The sequence below is a fragment of the Myotis myotis genome, unplaced genomic scaffold (genome assembly GCF_014108235.1).
Source record: "Myotis myotis isolate mMyoMyo1 unplaced genomic scaffold, mMyoMyo1.p scaffold_m19_p_5, whole genome shotgun sequence".
In the NCBI taxonomy this organism is placed as follows: Eukaryota; Metazoa; Chordata; class Mammalia; order Chiroptera; family Vespertilionidae; genus Myotis; species Myotis myotis.
The window spans coordinates 16885475-16909837 of record NW_023416357.1 but is presented as its reverse complement, the minus strand read 5'-3'; the positions used below and the strand labels follow the sequence as shown (position 1 = coordinate 16909837).

At 39.6% G+C, this 24363-nt stretch overlaps 1 protein-coding gene and 1 non-coding gene across 4 annotated transcripts in view; both read left to right on the top strand.

Annotated features, from left to right (window-relative positions):
• RETREG1 (reticulophagy regulator 1) overlaps positions 1–21421 on the top strand; it is a 108532-nt gene extending 87111 nt beyond the window's left edge. For all 3 annotated transcript variants that reach the window (XM_036308108.1, XM_036308110.1, XM_036308111.1), the window contains 6 exons: positions 10105–10231; positions 11503–11587; positions 13564–13701; positions 14521–14585; positions 14823–14949; positions 17147–21421. In XM_036308108.1, the coding sequence (XP_036164001.1) occupies positions 10105–10231; positions 11503–11587; positions 13564–13701; positions 14521–14585; positions 14823–14949; positions 17147–17640 (1036 nt within the window). In that variant the 3' untranslated portion in view covers positions 17641–21421. The remainder of the gene's footprint in view (positions 1–10104; positions 10232–11502; positions 11588–13563; positions 13702–14520; positions 14586–14822; positions 14950–17146) is intronic.
• Positions 21422–22199: 778 nt separating this feature from the next.
• On the top strand, positions 22200–22336 carry LOC118657232. Its single transcript, XR_004967944.1, has one exon. It is a non-coding gene; the product is annotated as a small nucleolar RNA SNORA76 (small nucleolar RNA).
• Positions 22337–24363: the final 2027 nt, after the last annotated feature.

Below are 24363 nucleotides of genomic sequence, written 5' to 3'. Positions count from 1 at the left end.
GTGCCCTGCACACCCCCAGATACAGACCCATCATCTCTGCATGCTGTTATGGAGTATTGTGTTGTAATTTACCGCTAACACACAATATCCACACAATAGCTTATTCTTAAAATCTGCTTTTGAGGGAGGTTGATGGCGAGTTTGGGAACCATTGACTCATTGTAAGGAGATTCTCATTTCTTTGACTGATAAGAATGATTCTCTTGGTAAGGTGTGTTCCTTTAAATGCCACATTCTGTGGCTGGCTTGAAAATGAAGAAAAATGAGAGATGCGTTCTTAAAAGAAATAAAGTGGGAATGTAGCCTATAATTAAACAGTCCAGCATCTTGAATGAATACCTCAATAACTGATGGTCACTGACTCCATATCTGCCATATTCCAGGGCATCCTCTTATCAACAAAGACTGATGACAGTCTTCAAACAAAAGACATTTTTTTTTGTTTTTTTTTTTAATATATATTTTATTGATTTTTCACAGAGAGGAAAGGAGAGGGATAGAGAGTTAGAAATATCGATGAGAGAGAAACATCGATCAGCTGCCTCCTGCACACCCCCTGCTGGGGATGTGCCCACAACCAAGGTACATGCCCTTGGCCGGAATCGAACCTGGGACCTTTCAGTCTGCAGGCCGATGCTCTATCCACTGAGCCAAACCAGTTAGGGCCAAAAGACGTTTTAATAGACAGGTGATATATATATATAATAGAGAAATATGCTAATTAACCGGGACTCCATAACGGGTCTGCCGGACAGGAGGAGGTTGTGCACACAGCCTCAGGGGCGGGGTGGCAGGGGCCTCCACAGGCCTGAGCTGGGGGAGGGCCTGATCAGCAGTGGCCACGGCTGCTTCAAGGGCTGGAGAGGGAGGCAGGGCCAGACCAGTGACTCGAGGTTGGGCAGCACCACGCAATTTTGAATCGCAGGCTGGGATCCTAGTTTATAATAAAAACACATTGGAGGAGCTTGACCATTTAGTATCTGGGTTGTATGTACCTGTACAGACCTGTGAAATGGGTAAGGTCTCTGAGAAACAAAATTAGGAGCCATATTGTTGATGAAATTTGCTCTGTAAGAAATATGCCCTTTAGTATTGTCACAGAAGTGTGCGTTTCATATAACTAGGCCAAAGGTGTGAAAAGGGGACAATTACTTTTGACTCCAGTTACAGTAAATCCTGGATTGCACTTCATTGGAAATTGTGGCCCCAAGTAGAATGCAAAGAAAGGCTTATGACCAAATTAGTCAACTTGCTTCACAATAATAATATCTGATTTCCTGGAGAAATGTTTCCTGACTCTCAGATATTATCTGTCCTTCAGGGATAAGGTAGAAACCTTTTCTTCCATCGGGGAGAGTGATTGAAGCAAATCTTGGCATTCACAAACCAAAGGGTGTTTAATCTGCAGGTCTCAAGTAGGTGCTTGTTCTGAGCTAGTAATGGAATTTAAATTGTTCTTGCCCTGACTTTATGACAGTCTAGTTGTTGAAAAGTTAATGAAATTGAAAACTCTGGAAAATAACTTCTAACTGGCATCTGTTCATAGAAACCAGAATAACATAAGAAGTAACGTGATGGCGGTTGAGTGCCAACCTTCCAAATCATCCTGGTGGATAAGTGATGGTCTGTGCTCCTGGGAAGTGGCAGTGCACAGACTGAGATGGAAGGGACACAGGGGCAGTTTCACAAAGTGACTGCTATCTGATTTGTTCAAAACAGTATGAAAAGAGAGAGGGAGGGAGGGATGGAGAGAGGGGGCAAAGAGAGAGAGAGAGAGAGACACCCACCTACGTAGAATCCCAGGTTTCCCTGAGGGAGATGGGGCTCAGCTGCTTGGAGTAGAAAAAGCCAGCACTTAGCTGGTGCCTCCTGGTCCCTGGCCTTGGGAGGAGCTGCTCACGAGGTCTGAGAAAGTGACAGCTTCAAGTGGAGGGCTATGTAATTTCTTAATCTTGCTTTTGCTTATTTTAATCTCCAGTTGACACATCTTATTTGCTTTGTCATGGTTCTAATGCTGTGTTTGTGCAGAGACACATACCTGTTTTTATTTTGTTCTCTGCACACACACACACACACACACACACACACACACACACGGAAGAACATATTATGTGTCCACAGGATTAAAAGAAATTCTAACACATTGTGCTAAGAAATGTTAAAATCTGTAACTGGATACTGACTGACCTTTCTAAGAAAACTTCGGCAGGACTTAACCATCAACAGATGTTCGCTACCAACAGCGAGCATGAGACCATTAGTCACTCGAGGAGAATGACAGGGCTGTGCGGGCTCCAGGCCAAAGCATATTTATAGGTGTCATGGTGGAAGCAGCTGCTTGTCGTGGTTGCTAGGTGACAACTTAGGTTATAACAAGTCCCCTTTTTAAAAAGTTTGTCCATATGGGATGTTGACATAATTCACTTATTCAAAAATATTATTTGGCTTCATTGTTCAATTCCTATAGATTAAAGATCCAAATCAAATAGTGTAAAATAATGTGCATTCTCTGGAGGAGGTATGACAGAGCTCTTCTAAACATCGTTGGGAATGATTATTGCCATTTGAGTTCTTAGGGATATGAAACATCTAAAAAGTGACTAGCACTGATCATCAGGGAGATGTAAATTCAAACAACACTGAGGCATCACCTCACACTGTCAGAATGGCTACCATCAACAGATGACAGATGCTGGTGAGGCTGTGGAGGAAAGGGAAACCTAGTACACTGAGGGTGGGAATGCAGACGGGTGCAGCCACTGTGGAGGAGAGTATGGAGTTTCCTCAGAAAATTAAATATGGAACTGCCATTTGACCCAGTGATCCCACTTCTAGGAATATATCCTAAGAAACCCAAAATACCAATCAGAAAGAGCATATGCACCCCTATGTTGATAGCAGTGCTATTTACAATAGCTAAGATCTGGAAACAGCCCACGTGCCCATTAGGAGGTGAGTGGATAAAAAAGCTGTGGTACATTTATACCATGGAATACGATGCAGCTGTAAAAAAGAAGGATCTTTTACCCTTTGAGACAACATGGAGGGACCTGGAGAGTATTATGCTAAGTGAAATAAGCCAGTCAGAGAAAGACAAGTATCACATAATCTCACTCATATATGAAATCTGATGAACAAAATAAACTGATGAAAGGAGTGGGTCCAGAAACATGGAAGCATGGAACAGACTGTGGAATCTAGGAGGGAAGGTGGGGGAGGGTGGGTGTGTGAAAGGTGATCAACCGAAGAACTTGTATGCACATATGCATAACCCATGGACACAGACAATAGGGTGGGTGAAGGCCTGGGGCAGGGGGTGGGGGTAGGCTAGAAGGGGCCAATGGGGAGGAAAGGGGGGGACATATGTAATACTTCCAACAATAAAGATTTTTTTAAAAACTGACAAGAAAGGTGTGTGTGTGTGTGTGTGTGTGTGTGTGTGTGTGTGTGTGTGTGTGTGTGTGTTTAAGAGGAGACAACAGTTATCTGAAAATGCTCTCCAGTGGATTGAGGTGGCTCAACAAACAAAAAAGGGGCTCATTTTCTCTATCGCATGGGAAGGCTGGGAACTGGCTGACTTTCACAGTCTGGCCTACACAGCTTCACAGGCCCCAGTCCTGTGCTCCCCGGATCACACATGCATGTGGGTCGTATGTGATGTTGTCTGCCTAGGGTGCTCCTGATCCCCATGGAGAAGTCAAGCATTGGGGCCCACATTTTGCCAGAAGGAATTCCACACAAAATACTGATTTCTAGTTATTTTGGAATGAATTAGGCATATTTCCTTATTACTTAATTTTGAAGGCAGTTTAACTCTCCATTTCTAGGGGAATAATTTTTTAAAAAACCCATTCCACATAAATGAAAGCAAGTTTCCAAATTTTGGGGGCCTTTTGCCCATTATTAGATATATATTTAGACATAGAAAGGAATACATGCTCACTATTGCCAATATTTAATGTGGAGAAGCATTCAGATAAGTGAATAAAAATCATACATAATGTCACTAAATAACCAGTAATTTTTTTTTTTGGTGTTTTCTTCTTGGATATTCATCCATTGTTTACATTTATTCATCTAGTCACTCTTCCATGTGCTTTATAGACATCAAGCTCTGTTAGCTGCTGAAGCCAGAGCCACCTCTATGAATTCTTTCATGTAATTTAAAATCCAATAGTCAACATTGCAAACATAAATGAACTGCAGTCAGTACTTGCTACAGAAGAGAATGGTATGCCGATGGGGTGGGGTGGGGCTCAGGTGGAGGAGAGTCAGTGAGGACATGCACACCGTGTTACACTCAGTGCCCGGCCCTGTGGGGAGCTCGGCCAGCGGCAGCTGTAAGCATGGTTATCATTGGCACGTGCTTTGGAACCATTGTGTGGGTCCTGACTTAGAAACAGCTGAAGTGGTGCAGAGAGAAAATAGGAATCTAACTCGTTGGTCCTTAGTTACACCTGGGAACCAAAGCTGTGTTTTAAGTATTTCTGTTTCTGGAGCTCGGCATTTAAGGATTCTGTATTCCTTCCCATTTGATGCCCTAATGCACTTTCTCACTCATCTCTGACACGATCCCCATGTTCCCCTCCAGAGAGGCCTTCCTGTGTCTCCCGTTCTGAGCAGCCTCAGTTCCATCTCCTACAGGCCTAGTCCATTGTGTACGAGTTCTGTGACCTTGAGCAAGATGGCTAATGTATCTGGGCCTCCATTTCCTCATCTGTAAGACAGGAATAACACAGAGCACTTCTCTCCTGGGTTGGTTGTAAGGACTGAATGTGAGATTACACTTACATCATAGAGAGCAGTGCCTGGGCCCTGGTGTTAGCTGCTGTTCTTATTTCTTGCTGCCTGAAACCTCCTTAGCTTGAATTGTTAACTAACTGCCTCGACTTGAATTATTCACCCTATTTCCATTCTTCCATTCTACTAAAGATTGTCACCTAAATAAAACTGTGATACTAATCTCTGTGTTTAATCTTCCTCCATACCTCTTTTTAAATAGTTGTTTCTGCCTCCGACTTTAAAATATGTTACACAACTCTTCATTGATCCCACTGAAAACGTAGCACTTCATTTTGTGCTGCAAATGCCAGAAACCAAGCTGAAACCAACTCAAGGCCCAAAGGAGACTTGGCTCCCCAGAGGGGATATCTGTGGCTGGCTCTGCGTCTCAGGGCTTTCAGGACCCCAGAGCTCCAACTAGACCCTCAGGATTCATTCATATTCTCCACCCCTCACTCACACTGCCTCCTCTTCTCTCTTTCCCCATCCACCACAGCGTACCTGTCTCTTGTTGGCAATTGTCTACTCAAACCTAAAGCTCAAGAAATATATGAAAGGACTTGAGCTTTGATGTATTAAAAACTCTTAATTTTTTGCTTTAAAAAATAACATTCCACAACAAAAATGCTTTTTGAATTTTAGGTTCACTAAGCATATTCTAAAAAGATGTATGATCCTGTGAAATGCACAATAATGAAAAGATGGTATCTTCTATTTAACAGGTTCTCCTCCCATACTCAATTCCCAACTCATTTTTTTAAAATTTTTTCTCCAATAGCCCTAATTAAATGTCATTTTATGAAGGCAAGCTTTATGTATAGTGAAAAAAAGGGAGGAAGGGGGGAGAGAGGTAATGAGGGAGGGGAGAGAGAGAGAGAGAGAATATTAGTTTGGGGTCCTGTGTAAGCTTTGACTTATTGGTTGGAGAGGGTGCCATAGCCATCCATCCTTCCTGCTCCTTGGCCTCCTGCATCCAGGAATGATGACTGACAGTCATCAACTGCCTTCAATGCATGTTTATTGAAATGAATGGAAGGAAAATGGTACTGACAGACATCATTTGTTGTATGCCAAGATTCATTTGTTTCTGCATTATTTTTGTAGAGCTCAAAGGCACTGGGGGCGAAAGAGATGAAACAGGTTGCTAGCAGGTGTTCTCTTTTACGAATTAGTCTATTTTTAAAGAGCAGAAGAGTGTCGCATTTATTAGCCTTATAGCACCCCCTAATGGAGGATACTGTGTGCTGCAGTCTGAAACTAAAGTGCATTGGAATTTCATGTGTCACCCATTAAACTGTACAAAGACTAACTTGTCTTTTAAAATAAAATTTAAACCATGTTTTTGTTAAGTACATTTCTAAAGAAAAAAGGTACACAATAATTTAAAGGGTAAGCATGAAAGGAAATAAAATCCTTCAGATCCCAGTTAGACCACGTGAGTTGTTTGGATCATACCAAACTTAGCACTTTTTATTCCTAGGTCTGCCACAGTTACATAACTTCAAATCCGTTTGATCCTTTTGGAGCTTGCTTCTAAGACTTGTTAGAACCAGAGCAGCACTTAGCCTAGGATTAATTATTCTCTTCAACTGAGGCAAAGCCCTTCTGAGGATATCCATGAATTTGAGGTTTTCCAGAATTTCCAGTATGACAGGTGTCATTCTGGCCTTGTGTGAGCACAGGACTCTGTTTCTGCTTGTCCTTTCTATGGCTGGTTCCTGGTCCTGGGTTCCTTATGCGTGCCCTGGTGGCCCTCAGCTGGAGACTCTAGGGGTCTTTGATGGTCAGCATTCTCTCTGCAAGCTCTAGTCCACCCACTCAGTCCCGCCACCATAGCCCTCTTGGGTCTTCTCGTTGGACTCTGAATTCTATCTCCTCAACTCAGGTAGTCACCAGGATCCATCCTTCCTGCTCCTCAGCCTAGAAACTCACAGCAGTGATTTGGACATCACAGCACTCAATCATCTCTCAGATTTGCCCACCTACCTTGAGTAATGCCCAATGTCTTAAAAATCAGTGTTTCATATATTTTGTCTGTTTTACCCCTCCCACTTTTTTTTTTGGTTGTTTCAGGTGGGAGGGAAGATTGGATTCCTGAGCAAATTCTTGCCCCAAAGCAAATTTTCCTCTTGTCTTTATTTTTGAAATGGGAATTCTTCGTAACTTTCTCATGGAGTGTTTCTCGCAGTCACTCTTAGTGTAAGAAACACCTGTCTCAGAAACACCTGGGACACGTATTAAAAATGCAGATTTCTGAGCTTCTGCCCAGGATCTGCTCCACCACACTCCCGGAGTGAGGCCCAGACAGCTGCTGTTTAAACTGCGCCCCAGGGGCTCACAGTCAACTAGAGAACTTTCTAGAATAGCAGTTTTCAACCGATGTGCCTTGGCACACTGATGTGCGGCAAGAATTTGTAACATATACAATACCTGACATCTTTTCCCTTAGATTGTCAAATAAAAAAGTGCCGTAGCCGACGCAGCAATAGCCATCTGGTGTGAATGAATCAAAATTGTACTTTGTTTTTTGTCAGATTGGCAAAAAATATATATTTTCTGGTGTGTTGCAGAATTTTAGTAGTTTATGTGTGCCATGAGATGACAAAGGTTGGAAGGATTACTTAGGCTTGACCACCTAATGTATATACCAAAGTGTATTCTAACAGGGACATGCAGGCAGCAAGAAAGGATGGTGGGTTAAAGTTCTGCTGGGAGGCCAAGCTCCCTTCTGTGATAAGGTGAGGCTGCTTGTCTGAGGAACCATCTTCCTAATTCTATTCCCTTAGAGTTTCTCAGGCAGGTGAAACCATCAATTGGTTCTTTGGCAAATAAATGCTTATCTTGACCATGCAAAATGTCTTTTGTCAAAAATCTGTCCTTTAGTTTTGTGGGTTTTTTTTTAAATTCACAGTAGCTAAATGAATCTGCCAGGGCCATAGTTTTGATACCTTTTTTTAAATTGAAAGCACTACACAGCTGCAATCCTTGGGAATAAGCCCATTTGAAAGATGGTGTGGCCAAGGGGGAGTTGTGGCTTCTCGCTTAGAACCACTTCAGCTGGACTCACCAAGCGTGGGGGAGGCTGGGGATGATGACCACCAGGGAGGCACTCTTGAGGGGTCCTTATGTCTTGGCTGGAGTGTGTAGGAGGTTTACTCAGTGAAGGCATGAGTGAGAGAGAAAGCCGAAGGAAGCAAGCACGTGAGTGAGGGAGGAAAGGACGGACAGAACGAAGAATGGACAGATGAACCAAAGAACCTTACTTCCCTTTGAAGCTGGCAAGTGCATGTTCTCTCTGAAAGTAAGGAGGGGGGAAATAAACCCTGGACTATTAATACTGAAGCCATTAGTTTTATCCACTGGATGACCTTCAGACATAGGAGAGTTATACTCTTTGGTTAAGAACTTGAGAAAGCCTCACACTGTTTTTAAGGCTCCTTTTATGTTAGTTGGATCTTACGTTGCAGGTTCATCAGTGCCAAGGATAGTGTAAAAGATCTCTTTCCCAAGCATCATCCAATATTCACAGGCGATCCTTTCTCTGGTCATGTGTTTTCCAGATAAGGCTCTCTAGGAAAACCTAGAATTTCATTATGCAGTCTCTCTCTCTCTCTCTCTCTCTCTCTCTCTCTCTCTCTCTCTCTCTCTCTCTCTCTCTTCTCAATGCCACCTGTATTAAGCACCAACCAGCCACCAAGCATGAATTTTAGTTTCCACTGAGTGTTTGCATTCTGCACACAAAGAGCTCTTTATTGCCTAGAAAGGCAGTTCCTAAATGAGGCCACGTGTTCCTTGGGTTAGTCACACCTTCTTCCTCCTGACTCTAGAAAGGAGTGAGGAGGAACACTGACTGCTCCTTCTCGCTCTAAATTACAATATTGGGTTTCTTTAAAGGATGTTGTTGAATTTATTTATCCTTTGAAGAGGGTACATGTTCAAAGGAAACAGAACTGCATGGAAAATTAGGAGTCGTGGCATCAGGTCGTGGCTCTGCCCCAAACTAGCAGAGGAAACTTAGATTTCACTTTGCGCATCTATAATAATAAGGGAATTTGAAAAGTTGACCTGAAATGTTCCATCCCATACTATACTATATAACTATATTAATTACAGCATATATTACATACTTCCTTATATTATCTACATTGAATTGTGTGACATAAGCGAATGGTAGACTATATATAATGGAAGACTATAGAAATGCATGTTCCAGTGGAAATCAGAATTAATCACTGGACAGTTTATTAGGAAACTCCCAGAGGGTAACTCATCTGGGTCCATCTTTTATTTAGAGGAGTGAATTCTTTGCCACTGAATTCAGATTTCCTTTTTAAATTGTATGTATTTCTATTAAATTGTATTCAGCACCATTTATACATTTATTGTTATCTAAAACATTTACTACTCTTTTCAAACCCATTTGGTTAGAAAATAATTTCAACTTGTACACAGTGAATTTCTCATTTCTGTTGCTGATTGTAATAATAATTCATATATAAATTTAGAATTATTTACAGTTCTTATGGTAATATAAGTGTTAGTAACAGTGGAATTTATTGTCCCAAAATACTGTCACAGGAGGCATTTCCTAAAGGGAGAGGGATAGAACGTTAGAAACATTGACCAGAGAGAAACATCGATCAGCTGCCTCCTGCACACTCCCCACTGGGGATGTGCCCGCAACCAAGGACCCTTGAGTCCGCAGGCCAATGCTCTATCCACTGAGCCAAACCGGTTAGGGCAATTAATTCCCTTTTAATGTGCACGAATTTCATGCACCGGGCTACTAGTATATATATATATATATATATATATATATATATATATATATATATATATATAATTGATTTCAGAGAGGAAGGGAGAGGGAGAGAGAGATAGAAACATCAATGATGAGAGAGAATCATTGGCTGCCTCTTGCACATCCCCCCACTGGGGATCAAGCCCACAACCTGGGCATGCACCCTGACCGGGAATCGAAGAGCAACCTCCTGGTTCATAGGTCAATGCTCAACCACCGAGCCACCATGGTTTGGCTCAAGTGATTCCTTCAGAGAGGATGTCGCAACGCCCCCACCCTGTACCTCTCCCCCAGCCGTCCCTTATTGTAACTGGGTATTGTGTAGCTGGTGATTTAGTCTGTCTTTCTTCTCTGGGCACTTGAGCTTTGCTAGGCAGATATCTGGCTTGTTTACCTCTGCACAGGGAGTTTCCAGAGAGTGTTGCCAACAGTATGTGCTCAATAAATATTTGCTTCTGAAGCAATGAATGTTGAATTATCCAAAGTTCGTTTAATTTTTTTTTGTTTTCTTCTCTCTTTAGCTGGGAAGTTATCACTTCCAAACCAGATGAAAAACCCAGGCTCAGCCACTGTATTGCAGAATCCTGGATGAATTTCAGCATATTTCTTCAAGAAATGTCTCTTTTCAAACAGCAGAGCCCTGGCAAGGCAAGTTTCCCAGTGTGGGAGAATGATTGTGTGTGCTTTAAATGGTGCAGTAAACTTAGAAACAAATGCGTTACTTATTTTACCAGCTTGTAAGTGGTCTCCAGTTCAGAAGACGATCTACTAACAACACATCCCATAAGAGCTGGTATCAGCAAGGTTTAGAATCACTCGTGTGTCAGCATTAGACAAACTTCAACATCATAGTTTGAAATTGGATTGGTTTCCTATTTTTATACCTATTTATCTAGTTCCTTAACAAAAAGAATGGTGATTGGTCTTGTCATCCAGACCAAGAAGAAAAAAATATTAAGAATTTCAGTTTATAATGTTCAGCCTGGTTCTGAAGTCAAAGGGAAATGAAATGAACTCTTAGTCATTTGAAGGGTTTTTTGGAGATAATTGAGTCTCTCTTTTTAATCTAAAATGACTCCTGGAAGGAAAATAATCATGTTTCACTGTGGGAATTTCATTTCATTCACAGCTGGTTTCTAGGTGATGTAGAAGTAGATCAATTTGATATAGTTACGGAGGAGGATGAAAACGGCCAGTAGAGCCCTAACTGGTTTTGCTCAGTGGTTAGAGCGTCAGCCTGTGGACTCAAGGGTTCCAGGTTCAATTCTGGTCAAGGGCATGTTCCTTAGTTGCAGGCACATCCCCAGTGGGGGGAGTGTGCAGGAGGCAGCTGTTCGATGTTTCTCTCTCACTGATGTTTCTAACTCTCTATCCCTCTCCCTTCCTCTCTGTAAAAAAATCAATAAAAATATATTTTAAAAAAAAAATAAGAAAATGGCCAGTAGAGTTATCCCAGTAGCTTATCAGCTGTGCAAATTCCCGTTATGTTTAGAGAAATGCATCTAATTTCTGTAACATGTTTTGCTTATAGAAGTAGTTTGAACTTTCAGATTTAGTTCCTAGGCTGCTTTATATCCAGAGGGTGATCCTTAGTAAGAGAAGTTTCTGGAGGCATATAAATCTTCAGTTCGCTGGCATCTGGCAGTACTAAAAGCCACAGGCATGATTAATGGGAGACATTGTGCCCTGTGCCAGAAATTAGCTTCTGGAACGTCAGAACGATTATTACCAAGTGTGAAAATGGAGTAAGGCTGGTTGAACACTATAGTCATTAGTCAGAACTAAGGGCAAAAGAACACTGAAAAGCCTTCACCATAATTAATAGATCACATATAGAAAAATAAGTGTGTGTGTATCCTGTACTCTGAAATGTCCTGGTATTATGCATAACTGTCACGTGTTATTTCTCTGATTTCTAGTTTTGCCTCCTGGTCTGCAGTGTGTGCACGTTTTTTATGATCTTGGGAAGTTACATTCCTGGGGTTATACTCAGCTATCTACTCTGTAAGTATAGCAGAACATTTGGCTAGTTTATGCGATGCATGTGGTATCATTTAATGGTCAACAAGACCATCCATAGTTTGGAAGAGGAGGGGATGAGTTCTTTATTATAAAGAAAGTTGATTGTTCTTTAATTTCATCTGTCCGAAGTTTCTCCTTTTCATCGAGATCTGTTTATATTTTAAAATTGGAAGAATAGTTGCCAAAAGGCAGGATTATAAGTAATTAATGTTACTTTAAATGATGTCTTAAAGCTATAAATAAGTATACTCCCTACCCCCACAGACACACGAATACCTTTGCCCTTGTGCATGTTCTGTGGCTCAAAAAATAGTTAAACCACAATGAGATACCATTACACCAGAATGGCTAAAATTAAAAATGCTGATCATATCAAGCATTAGCAAGGATATGGAGCAGCTGGAATTCTCACATACTATTGGTGGGTAAGTAGAATAGTACAACCACTTTGGATAACAGTTTGGCAGTTTCTTAAAAGCTACTTTATATCCCATTTCATAGCTAGGTGTTTACCCAAGAAAAATGAAAGCATTTTTCCACAAAAGACTCATGAATGAATGTTCATTGCAGCTTTATGTGTAGGAGGCAAAAATGGAACACAATTCCTATATGACCATCAATAGATGTACGGAAAAACAAATTGTGGTATATCCATACAATGGATTTTTACTCAGCATGAAAAACATCAGTATGTGCAGCAATCTGGATAAATCTCAAAATAATCAATTGAGTGGGAGAAGCCAGATTTTTTTTTTTTTAAGAAAAGAGTATATAATGTATGATTTTATTTATGTATCATTCAAACTAATTTTTAGTGATAAAGCTGACAATGGTTGCCTGAGGGTGAGGTAGGAGAGGTCAAGGATAGGCAGGAGGAAAGGATTAATAGACACATGTGGAAACTGGAGGATGGTAGATATAGTTACTGTCTTGATTGTGGTGATGGTTCCTTAGTTGTATGCCTGGCTCAAAATTTATCAAATTGTACACTTTAAATATGTGTAATTTACTGTACATCAATTATAATTAGAAAATGCTGTAAAAATAGATTTCCTGCTTCTCCTGAAAAATATGATTTAGTGCTGCCACCTTTAGATGGTGTGGGCATGTTCCACTTAATTAACCCTTACATTGCCCTATTTTTCTCACACCAGCTTTTAAAATTTTTACATACCACCTTGGCTGCTAGAGGTATTTGAGTTTGCATCTCCTATTTGAAAGGTAAATAGGCACGTTTCCTAACAACAACGAAGAAATAAACATTAGGGAAGACAATACAGCCTTCATTTCTTTTCGTTTTCCCGATGCATACCACAGATGGCAAATGGTCCGAGCTCAAATCCATTCTCCCAAATAGAATTCATGTAGAATGTCAGCCTCCGATCTGCCTTGTGCAGCAGGTAGAGGAGAAGAGAGTGGAGAAGGGGAGTCTGATATGGGCCAGGCATTATTCAGATGGTTTGCATTCGTCTCATTTCCCCTTCACAGCAGCCCTGAAATAACGTTACTATCCTAATATGACTGATGAGAGACAAGTAGATAATAATTTTCCCGTGGTGCATTTGCATTTAACAAATAAGTAGAGATCTTAACCCAGGACTGTTGTCTGGAAAGCATGGAATCTGTGTATAAATTTTGAGGGTAAAGGATTGAAGGGAGGGAGTTGATCTAATTGTAAGTCTTTGAAAACAATGACTATAAACGTGTGTGTGTGTGTGTGTGTGTGTGTGTGTGTGTGTGTGTGTGTGTGAGCGTGCGCGCGCATGCATGCAGGAATAACTTGTTATTGCAGGGAGAAGAATTGAAATTGTAAACTTATTTCACAGCAGCATTTCCCTAAGAAAAAAACCCTTCTGTTTGTCACTAAGGGGAATTGAAATATTTTTGTGAAATACAAAGATGTAGCCTTTTGAAATGAAGATCATCTTACCCACACTCTCTTCCTTCTTATATTTCAGTACTGTGTGCATTTTTGTGTCCACTGTTTAAGTGTAATGATATGGGACAAAAACTATACAGCAAAATCAAGTCAGTCCTGCTGAAACTAGATTTTGGAATTGGAGAATATATTAACCAGAAAAAACGTGAGAGATCTGGTAGGTAAAGTTTGACTTTTAGGTTCCACACATGAAATGAGACATCAGTGGGCTATTGATTATGAAATCACCTTCCGTACATTTCAGGGTGTTTGCCTTTTACAGCATATTATTACAGAAGCTCACCCCCTTCCCCAAAGTAACATAGCCTTTCCTATTTAGGTAGACTTTTATTATCTTCTGAAACATACAATAAATGGACTTTCTAATTAAATTTCAGAGAGGGAGAAAAGAATTCAACCATTCTATATTTGCTATTTACGATTTACTTTCTTTAATTTGCTTTGTTTTGGGGTGGGCCATTGCAAATAAAAAATGACACAGGTAGGACTAAGAGTGTGGGAACCATAGAAGAGGCATCAAAAGAATGGGAAGGGAAACAAAATACATAGAGGGAAACTCAGTGTCATCAATTTTCACTTCTTAACTTGTCCTGTGACCTTATATGTTCTCAAACTATAGCATGCATCACAACTGCCTTTTAATAACAAGGCTTATTAAAGCAGAGATTGCTGGGCCCGGCCCCAGAGTTTCTGATTCAGTCGGTCTAGGGTAGGGCCTGCAAATTCGCATTTCTAACAAGTTCCCAGTGGTGCTGATGCTGCTGGTTCAGAGACCACACTGTAAGAACCACTGATATGGGCCATTCCCCTTGGAAATCACACCTCTGCAAATAAGCGAGGCTTGTTATGTGCAAACATTTAATTCCGTGGAAGCGTTGGAGAAAGTGAGGAATGTGGGTAAGGATATGTAATGGATAAGATACACTATGTCTAAGCTGGCCGGGAAACTGAAAGCTCCCCAATTTTTTCTCAACAGAAGCAGACAAAGAAAAAAGTCACAAAGATGACAGTGAATTAGACTTTTCAGCTCTTTGTCCTAAGGTATTTTTTTGTTTAGTTTTTCCATTTGTTCCTGTGTAGTTTGACTGTAAATTGATTTAAAGCCAGAATGATTTTCCCAATCGACTCCTCCTATTTCTCTAAGATGATTGAACAATTCTGAAAGGAGAAATACTCACCTGGTTTTTATTAGCCTGACATTTTTGGTGGTAGTATGGAGTTTTCAAAAGATTTGCCACAGAAGTTTAGAATGTGCCACTGGTATTTATATTAACACAGATTAGCCTCACGGTGGCTGCCAAAGAGTTGTCTGTGTCCGACACAGACGTATCCGAGGTGTCCTGGACTGACAATGGGACCTTCAACCTTTCAGAAGGATACACTCCACAGACAGACACTTCTGACGGTATGCTCACGTTTCTCTCTCTCTTTTTTATTATTATGAGTGCATGCAAAATATTTAACGCTGTCTACTGCTGAATGGCTAACCAAAATGGGGTATATCTATATAATGGACTGTCACTTGGCTATCGAAATGAAGTATTAGTACTTGCTACAACATGGATGAACCTTGAACCCTTTAGGCAAAATGAAAGAAGCCAGACAAGTCTAGATATATTGAGTAACTCCATTTATGTGACAAAGCCATATAAATGGAAAGTAGATACGTGGCTACTACAGGGCCTGGGGAAGAGGGAATGGTAAGTGACTGTTAATTACATGGGTTTCTTCCTTTTTTTTTTTTTTTTTTTAGTATGAGTTTCTTTTTGGAGGGATGAAAATGTTTTAGCATTAGGTAGTGGTGATGGTTGTACAGCTTTGTGAATATATTAAAAACCACTGAGTTGTACACTTTAAAGGGATAAATTTGATAATATCTGAATTATATGTCAAGAGCTATTATTTTTTGAGTATGAAAAACAAATCTAAAGTCAGTGTCCAAAATTTGCCCTTATTTAGAAAACATATAAATGTTGACAGTGAACAAAATTAACTTCTCGAAAGCCTGGTGACCTTGTTTATAGCAGTAATGGGAGGAGGGGAAGAGAAAAACCAATCCCACATATCTGAGGCTAGCCCTCATTCACAGGGACTGAGCATGGAGGGCAAGTTCCCCAAATCCAAAGCTGACTCCAAGGTTTCTCATGTTTGTCTTCAAAGTCAGTTTAAAAATAAACAAGAAATGCTCTTATTTTAATAATTAGGTTAAGTACAATTTAAAATAAATTGAGAGACAACTCATGTGCAGTAACTTAACTTTAGCTAGTCTTATTAGATTATTTCAAGTCATCTTAGCCATATACTGAAAATATGAGCAGGCTATAATAGAGGATTCTGAATAAATCGTCTTCAATGTACTTTTACAAGCAAGAACACTCTTTTCGAGAGAAAGGAGGGGGGCTGTGCAGGGTTGGAAAGGAGACAGTTTTGGGGACTGGGAGACCCAAATATTGGCTTGCCTTTGTAATTAGCTGTGTGACCTTATACTAGTATTTATGGGGACCTTAATTTCCTCATCTTTAAAATGCATTAGAACAAGAGGATCACTGACATCCATTGAAGATCTCTTAAGTGCTAAATACCCACAAAACCTAGATAACAAACACTTTGTTTTTCAGCATCCCACCTCAGATTTACACAAGGGAAGGACGATAACCCAACCCACAGATGAGACTTTTCGCTAGTTAAACCGAGGATTTCAAATCACTGTTGTAAAGAGTTAACCTTTATACTGAAAGATTTTCTCTGAAACGTGAAAATAAAATCACTGTCTGCCTATGAACCTGACACCGCTTTCAAATGTACCAAATTTTACAAGTGTCCCTACATGTATTCAGGACACTAGTTTGGTTAAAATGGTATGAGCTATTTTTAAAATATATATTTTAATTGATTTTTAGAGATAGAGGAAGGGAGAGGAAGAGAGAAACATCAATGTGAGAGTGAAACATGGATCAGTGGCCTCCTGCACCCCTCCCTGCCAGGGATCAAGCCTGCAGCTATTTTTATGTAAAGCCAAATGTTTCCATGTGCTCTGAGGTTGAATGTGGAGTAGGAGGAGCAATAGCTTCTTCTAATTAATTGCTTTAAACAAACACAGGCTACAGATACTCAGGTCTTCCTGGATGAAAATGCTGAGGTTGGGTAATATTCTCCATCTGCTATACCAGATACCATGAAAACCTCCAATTGAAATATTTCTTATTCTGTGATCATACATATCCACAATGGCTTAAGCTAATTTCCTCCCCAGGGGCAGGATGAAATATTTGTTTATGGTGAACATTTAAACTTTAGGCAAAGCCTCAAGCTGATGTTAGGTCGAATAGTAAGTCATTATGTACACTGCTCTGTGCTTAGGAGAAACATTAAAGACATAAGGGGGGGGGCATGTAGTATTTGTGTACTTGTGGAGAGATGGTGCCCCAGATTTGGGAGGGGTCCAGTATGTGTGGTTAGGTTTATTTAAACTGAACCAGGCGGCTAGATGAATGCCAAGGTTGCCCAGAGGGTTTAGATTAAAATCAGTATCTTTTAGACTACTCTTTCATTTCAAATTTATCATGGTGCTTAAGCATGAACTTCTGTTGTACGTTTTACAGATCTTGACCGACCTAGTGAGGAAGTTTTCTCTCGAGGCCTTTCAGATTTTCCATCTCTAGAAAATGGCATGGGAACAAACGATGAAGATGAATTAAGCCTCGGCTTGCCCACTGAGCTCAAGAGAAAAAAGGAACAGTTGGACAGCAGCCTCAGACCCAGCAAAGAGAGGCAGTCACCAGCTGGTCTCACCCTTCCTCTGAGCAGTGACCAAACCTTTCACCTGATGAGCAACCTGGCTGGGGACGTCATCACAGCTGCAGTGACTGCTGCTATCAAAGACCAGTTAGAGGGCGCGCAGCAAGCCCTTTCTCAGGCTGCACCCAGCCCGGGAGAGGACACAGACACTGAAGAAGGGGATGACTTTGAACTCCTTGACCAGTCAGAGCTCGATCAAATTGAGAGTGAATTGGGACTTTCACAAGACCAGGAAGCAGAAGCACAGCAAACTAAGAAGTCTTCAGGCTTCCTTTCAAATCTACTTGGAGGGCACTAGTTTGGAATCAGCTTATATGACAGAGCACAGATAAACTACCAAAAAATTTCAAACAAGCAAAAAAAAAAAAAAATGTTTTTGAACTGTGAGCTTTACTCATTGCTTTAGATTATTTTGTCTTATTTTCCCTTCTGCAGTGAATTAATTGGATATATATCAGCTGACACTGATAGATTGATATAGCTGATAGTTATTTTTATGTAATTAGCATGGAAATGAAAAAAATATATATATATACAATTGACCCTTGAACAAATGGGTTTGAACTGTGCGGGATTATTTCAATAAATACTATAAATGTATTTTCTTTTCCTTATGATTTCTTAGACATTTTGTTTTTCTAGCTGACTTTCTTGTAAGAATACAGTATATAATACATAAACAAAATGTGTTAATCAACTGTTTGTGTTATCAGTAAGGCTTCCATCAGTGGTAGGCTATTAATAGTTACGTTTTTGGGGGAGTCAAAGATATACACCGATTTTTGACTGTGCAGTGGGTCGGTGCCCCTAACCCCCGCATTGTTCAAGGGTCAACTTGACGTGTGTGTGTATATGTATGTATGTGTGTATACATACATATATACACACATATACATACATCCTGTGTTTTCAGAGATGAATATTAGGGGTTATATTTAAAGCAAAAAGAAAACATGAAATTACTGCAATCCTTCCATAAGTACTCCTTACTTTTCCTTTACAATTATTTTTTCTTTACAATTAATTTTTCAAGCATTGCAAAAACAGTTTATTGCACTTCACTGAATCATTAATAACTAATTGGGAATACATGTTATATCTACCCCTTTGTTCCTAACACTGGGAAACAGATAAATATTTTTGGTGGGTGGATTTTGTTGTAAAAAGGCAAAAATTATTGAGGCATCTTTAGTTGAAGACTTGGAAAATAATATCAAAATTAATTTCCTAGGAAAAATTCTTAAAATGTATTTAACTCCTTTGGATAGGCTGGCACATTTCCACTGTCATTTCTGCAGTTGTAGATTTAGGCTTCCTTGCAAATGGCATGCTCCATTGACTGTCCGCTCTCGGCCCGCAGTGGGTGATACTAACCCATAGAAAGCAAGTAATTATGTATCACGCATACCGTTGGAAACAGATATTGGGCTGTGTTTTGTGGTTCAATTATCATATATTTGTAATAGGGATATCATGAGTGCAGAGTTATTCTGCCTGCTCAGAGCTAGGTAAAGCCCTCATCTTTGATATAGTATCATGGGGGGGGAAAAAAAACGGTCTCTTAAAATCATGAAACTAGTTCCTGATCTGTTCTGTGAGTGATGTGGTCATCAGTAGTAGAAAAAAAAAATAACTGTTTTTGTAGTCTGTATAAATTCTCCTACAGGAGAAAAACTTGCTTGGCTTTAATATGTATTTATTTGCCATTGAAGTCTAAATATTTAATGTTTCTCATTGGGAAGCTAGAATATGTTTTTCCATTATTTTAAACTTTTCGATCGCCTTTAATAACCAGATTTGACGGAGGTTTTTAACAAAGGACTAAAGAGCAGGAATCAAGCTAATTGTGCTTTTGCAATGTAACGTTTAATAGTGTTGAGGGACCATGCCAGCAAAGACTGTTGGCAGTCGTTTCAATATTCAGTACTGCTGGCATGTCTGCAGATGCATACAGACATCTGAGACCCTCAGAAAGGAAGGATAATCCAAGAATATAGGAAATCTGTGATCCTGCCCTTCATTTTATTTTCTAAAGGCTAGTGTAATCATAGGCAATGTGACATTTTAATGTAGCAGCTTTTATTTTTTTCCTTCTGAGATATTAAAATATCTAGACTGAATTTTGCCAAATGTTAAAGGGAGAGAAGTTACTGAAGACTTTGAACACCTGCTTTTTGTGACTGACTATGCTTATATGTCATTAGTGCCTCATGACTGTGTTTGATGTCCTTTATTGATACACAGTGAGCCTGTGCCTTCATTATCTTGCCCGTTTTGGTACAAATGAAAACTTGGTGTCAGATCTATGAACTGTGTGTGTTTGGGAGAAATATACCTGAATTCTATTCAGTAAGAGTTTCTGGACATGAAGAAAAATACAGTCACACATTTATAAATAGTGATGACTAGGATTCCCTTTTTTTTAATGTGTATGTTTCTTCATTTAAAAAATATTTTTGGCCATAAAGTCAAAAAGTTTGAAGGTCATTTCAATTTCTTCATTGAGGGGAAAATAAGAAGTTAAATAATCCAAATAATTAAAGAATGTGTTACAATTCAGCGGACAAGCTTACACAAGAAGATAAACTCAGGAGTTGATGGTCTGAACAATGTACTAGGATCAAATGTTGTTAACTATAAGTCAAAAGGGTCTTCGGGATGGGGAGGGGATGAGGACAAGGGAGGGTAGAAAAATGTGTTACCAGCACTATGGAGGAGACATGCCGGCTCTCTGTCAACAGTGGCTTTGTCACCTTATATCTTCACTGTCTGCCTATGAACCTGGCACTTCAATGTTATTTGTTTGAGAATATGATCACAAATTTATACATACAATAATGGTATTCTTAATTCAAACTAACAGGGATATGGAGGTTTTTTTTATTTTTTTGGGTGTCTATGGTTTTTTGTTTGTTTTTTCGTGGGGGAGCATTATATATAATCTTGTTTCTGATTTTAAGATATAGTAACAGTAAACCCTGTGATTGATCCGGTATGGGGGGGGGGGGGGGCGGGGGACTCTATATCCCTTACCATAAGGATTGATGCAGTCATTAAAATTTGAAGCATGTGTTTATTTTTTAATTATAGAGGAGTTGTAGAAAAATGTTTTGCTCATTTCCAGTAGAAAATGCTGAGCAAAACGAGAATAGTATACATTGATCATGCATATTGATCTGAAACAATAAAACAGAGTCCAAGAAGGTCAAGTTTGCTTTGGAAGGTCAACCCAGGGTTAAAGCAGTGCTTATATTCTCATTCTGAAACATCTTTGCTTTTTCCTACCCTAAAAATCTTCAAAAGTGATTTTTTAAAAAATTGCCCCTCTCCAGCTTAGTATTCTTTTAAGAAAAGAAACTTGTATAAGATTTTGCAATTGGCAAACATCCTCAACACCTTTAGGCATCTCCCTGCAATATTTGAAATAAGGGCAATTCCTTTTAAATAAGTGGCAACTGCCAGCATATTACTGATTTTAGGACAGAAGCAAATCTACATTTAAGAAAAATATAATTTAGTTGATGTAGAGTTTACACTGCTCCAACTATATTAGTTATAAGGTAGAAATGATTCTGAAAACACTTATTAAACTGTTGTCATAGGTCATTTGTGATCATGATGAAATTAAAAAGTCCCAGAACTATTTTTGTGTGTATTGTTCCTCCATTTCCACCAAAGCATTTCAGCTGGGATGGAATGTCAGAAGTAGGAGCCTGGTTCTGATATTAATATTATGGCCCTAAGTCACAATGTCAAAGACACATAACATCCCAAGACCACTACCCCAATGTCCCCAACATAAAATTAGGAAGCTAATTCTTACCTTCTCACAGGGATGTTTTGAGAATGAATGGGAGGAAAAAAGCATCTGAAACACTTTCAGGGGATAAAAAAAACTGTGTAAAACCAAGACAGTGATATTTTTCCCCCAGCCTGTGTTTCAACTAAGCTATCTTTTCAAACATGAAAACCAAGTCAATCAACAAGTACCTGCTTATAAGAAAACTCTGTTTCTTTCAATGGGCCTACACTTTATTGGCCTCATAACCCAATAAATGCTGTGGAATAAAGGATGAAAAGTTTTGCAAAAATGTCTATCATTTCAGCTGACTCCGGACCATATATGAGATTCTTCACTAATCATGTTTAATGGTTCTAATACTTACTGGCTGTGGGACTCTAGTCACCTCATGTCTCTGTACCTGTTTCCTTTATCTATAAAATTAACATATAACACCCAGCTCCTAATACAGCCGTGGGCAAACTACGGCCCGCAGGCCGGATCCGGCCCGTTTGAAATGAATAAAACTAAAAACAAAAAAAGACCGTACCCTTTTATGTAATGATGTTTACTTTGAATTTATATTAGTTCACACAAACACTCCATCCATGCTTTTGTTACGGTCCAGTTTAAGAACCCATTGTGGCCCTCGAGTCAAAAGGTTTGCCCACCCCTGTCCTAATATGTTATGAGGATAAAGTGTCTAAGACTGGGGTTGGAAAACTATGGCCTGTGGGCCAAGTCTGGCCTGCAACCTTTTTGTATGGAATACCAGCTAAAGTTTTTTGGTTTTTTTTAACATTTTTAAATAGTTGAAAAAAATCAGTATTTCATGACATGTGAAAAATATATGAAATTCAAAATTCAGCATTCATAAAGTTTTATTAGAACACTCATTCATGTACTGTCTATGGCTGCGTTCATGCTATTAACAGAAAAGTTGAATAGTTGTGACAAAGAACATAGGCCTACAAAGCCTAAAATATTTACTATCTGGCCCTTTATAGGAAAAGTTAGCCAACCCTTGACCTAAAACAGAAAACAATGACACTTGGGATTGTGTATAATCTTTGTGATTACTGTTAAGAGTTGTCCCCCCGCCCCCCCCAGAAGAACAGGGTTAAATAAGTTACTCAGTTACACAGCACATGCTTGCATATAACTGGGGCACACAGCTTCTAGCTTGTGTCTCCTTTAACTGCGAGATACATGGGATGGGGGCGGGGGGGATTGTTTACTGAAAATCACAGTACTTAACTTTTTTTCATGACCACAGAATTCATAGAAATTGTAAACCACTTATTAAATGTTCGTTTTATATTCTATATTTGTTACCCCCGAAAGGTAACCTCAACCAACCCTATCTCCTTTACAGTTACTTATTGAAACCCAATTGCCACTAGAATATAGGAATGTGAAAAGTAGTAAGCCGAAACCAGCAAATATTGTGATCACTACTATATCAATTGACTTGAGGGTGACCTTATTAACTTTTTTAATTACCAAAAATCAACATTGCAACATCTCCTAGCCTATAAAGGAACCACTCATCATGGTACTGTCATTGTTACAGTGTGCACCATAACATCAGCACTTTGGTAATTAAGTGAACTAACTTAAGGGCTATGTCACAGTATCCAGAAGGAATTTTCAGTATTTTCAAACCTAAATATTTTTTTTTTTGTCATGGGCGGACTCAGTTTAAATTCTTCAGTAGGATGATTAATTGGTAATAGACCTTTTTAATAATTTGTCAGCAGAAATTAGACACATTAACATAGTACCTGGATATGCTGTGGAAAATTTAACTCAAAGGTCCTTTAGTCATTTGGCTTGCAGCTATTGGCTGCAGACCTGCCCTTACGGTATTTTTTCTAATCAATTCCAGCTCCTTCTGCTGGATCTACTGAAGGCCCAGTTCTATTCCTGATGCCCATATAAACTGAGACACTTTTGCATCCCTGCTGTTTACCAATGAAGAATGAGTAAAAAAGTCTATACAGTTCAACGCTTTACCCAATGATAATTTGATACTTTCTAGTCTTATTTTCCCTTCTTTCACTGTATCCTATGCTTTGCCCAAACTGGACATATTCTAAATATGTCCCTTATTTTCCTTCTTCCACAGTTTTTCTTCTTTTTCTACTTGCAGATGAAGTCCTCAGTATTTCCCCTTTCAGTACCCATCTGGAATGGGTCAACTCCTTAATGAAAACTTTTCTGATCTCCCTAGTTGATGAACTTTCTCTATTCTAAAGACCCCATTGCCTCTTCCTTTATATTTCATTGTCCTTGACCCTAGCTTCATGGTAGTAGTTAATTGTGTATTTCTTACCATTCATAACAAATCCCAAAATGAAAGTAGGGCTGTCTTCGTTTAGAACTACCTGAAAATCATAAAGGATAGGTGATGTGATTTATAATGAGAAATATACATTCCTGGCACAGAGCTCCTAAAACCTGTGGAATTTCCTAAGTGATGAGAGCTATAAAGGTGTCTTTTGTTATGTTAATGAGGTGACTTTTGGAAAGCACCTAGATATTCTAGCCAAGAGTGTAGGACACCCCAAACTCCACAGGGACAAAACCTTCTATGTTTGGGACCCTTCCAGACATGACTCCATGTATCTCTTCATCTGGCTGTTCATTTGTATCCTTTACTGTCCTTTGTAATAAACTGGTAACCTAGTAAGTAAACTGGTTTCCTGAGTTCTGTGAGCTGTTCTAACAAATTAATCAAACCCGAGAAGGGGCCATGGGAGCCTGTGGGGTGTGGTGGTATCTCCAGGTAGAGAGTGACCGGAGTGAGTTGAGATAGAGGCACTCGGTTGGTGTTGGAGAATTGCTTGGTGGCATGGAAAAAACACAGTGGAGATAGGTAGCATGGGAGGAAGGTTATGAAAGCCAGGCAAAGGAATTTTCATTGCAGCCTATGGGCAACAGATAACCATTCTTGAACAGAAGGGACGACATGAACAATGGTTTAGGAAAGTCTGACTTAATTTTGCACTATAAAAAATTCATTTGAAAGTACTGAACAGCCTCTGTATTGCTCTAGCACAACTGTAGGATACAGCAATGAAAGGTGTCCCTGTCTCAACAGAGCTTACAGGCTAGTGTGGGTGACGTACTATAATGCCATCCTGGGTTGCCCAGATGGAGGGGTGTCCTGGATACAAGACTTTCAATGCTAAAACTGGGGTACAGTCAAACAGCAAGTGCTAGTGGCAGCCAATTTCC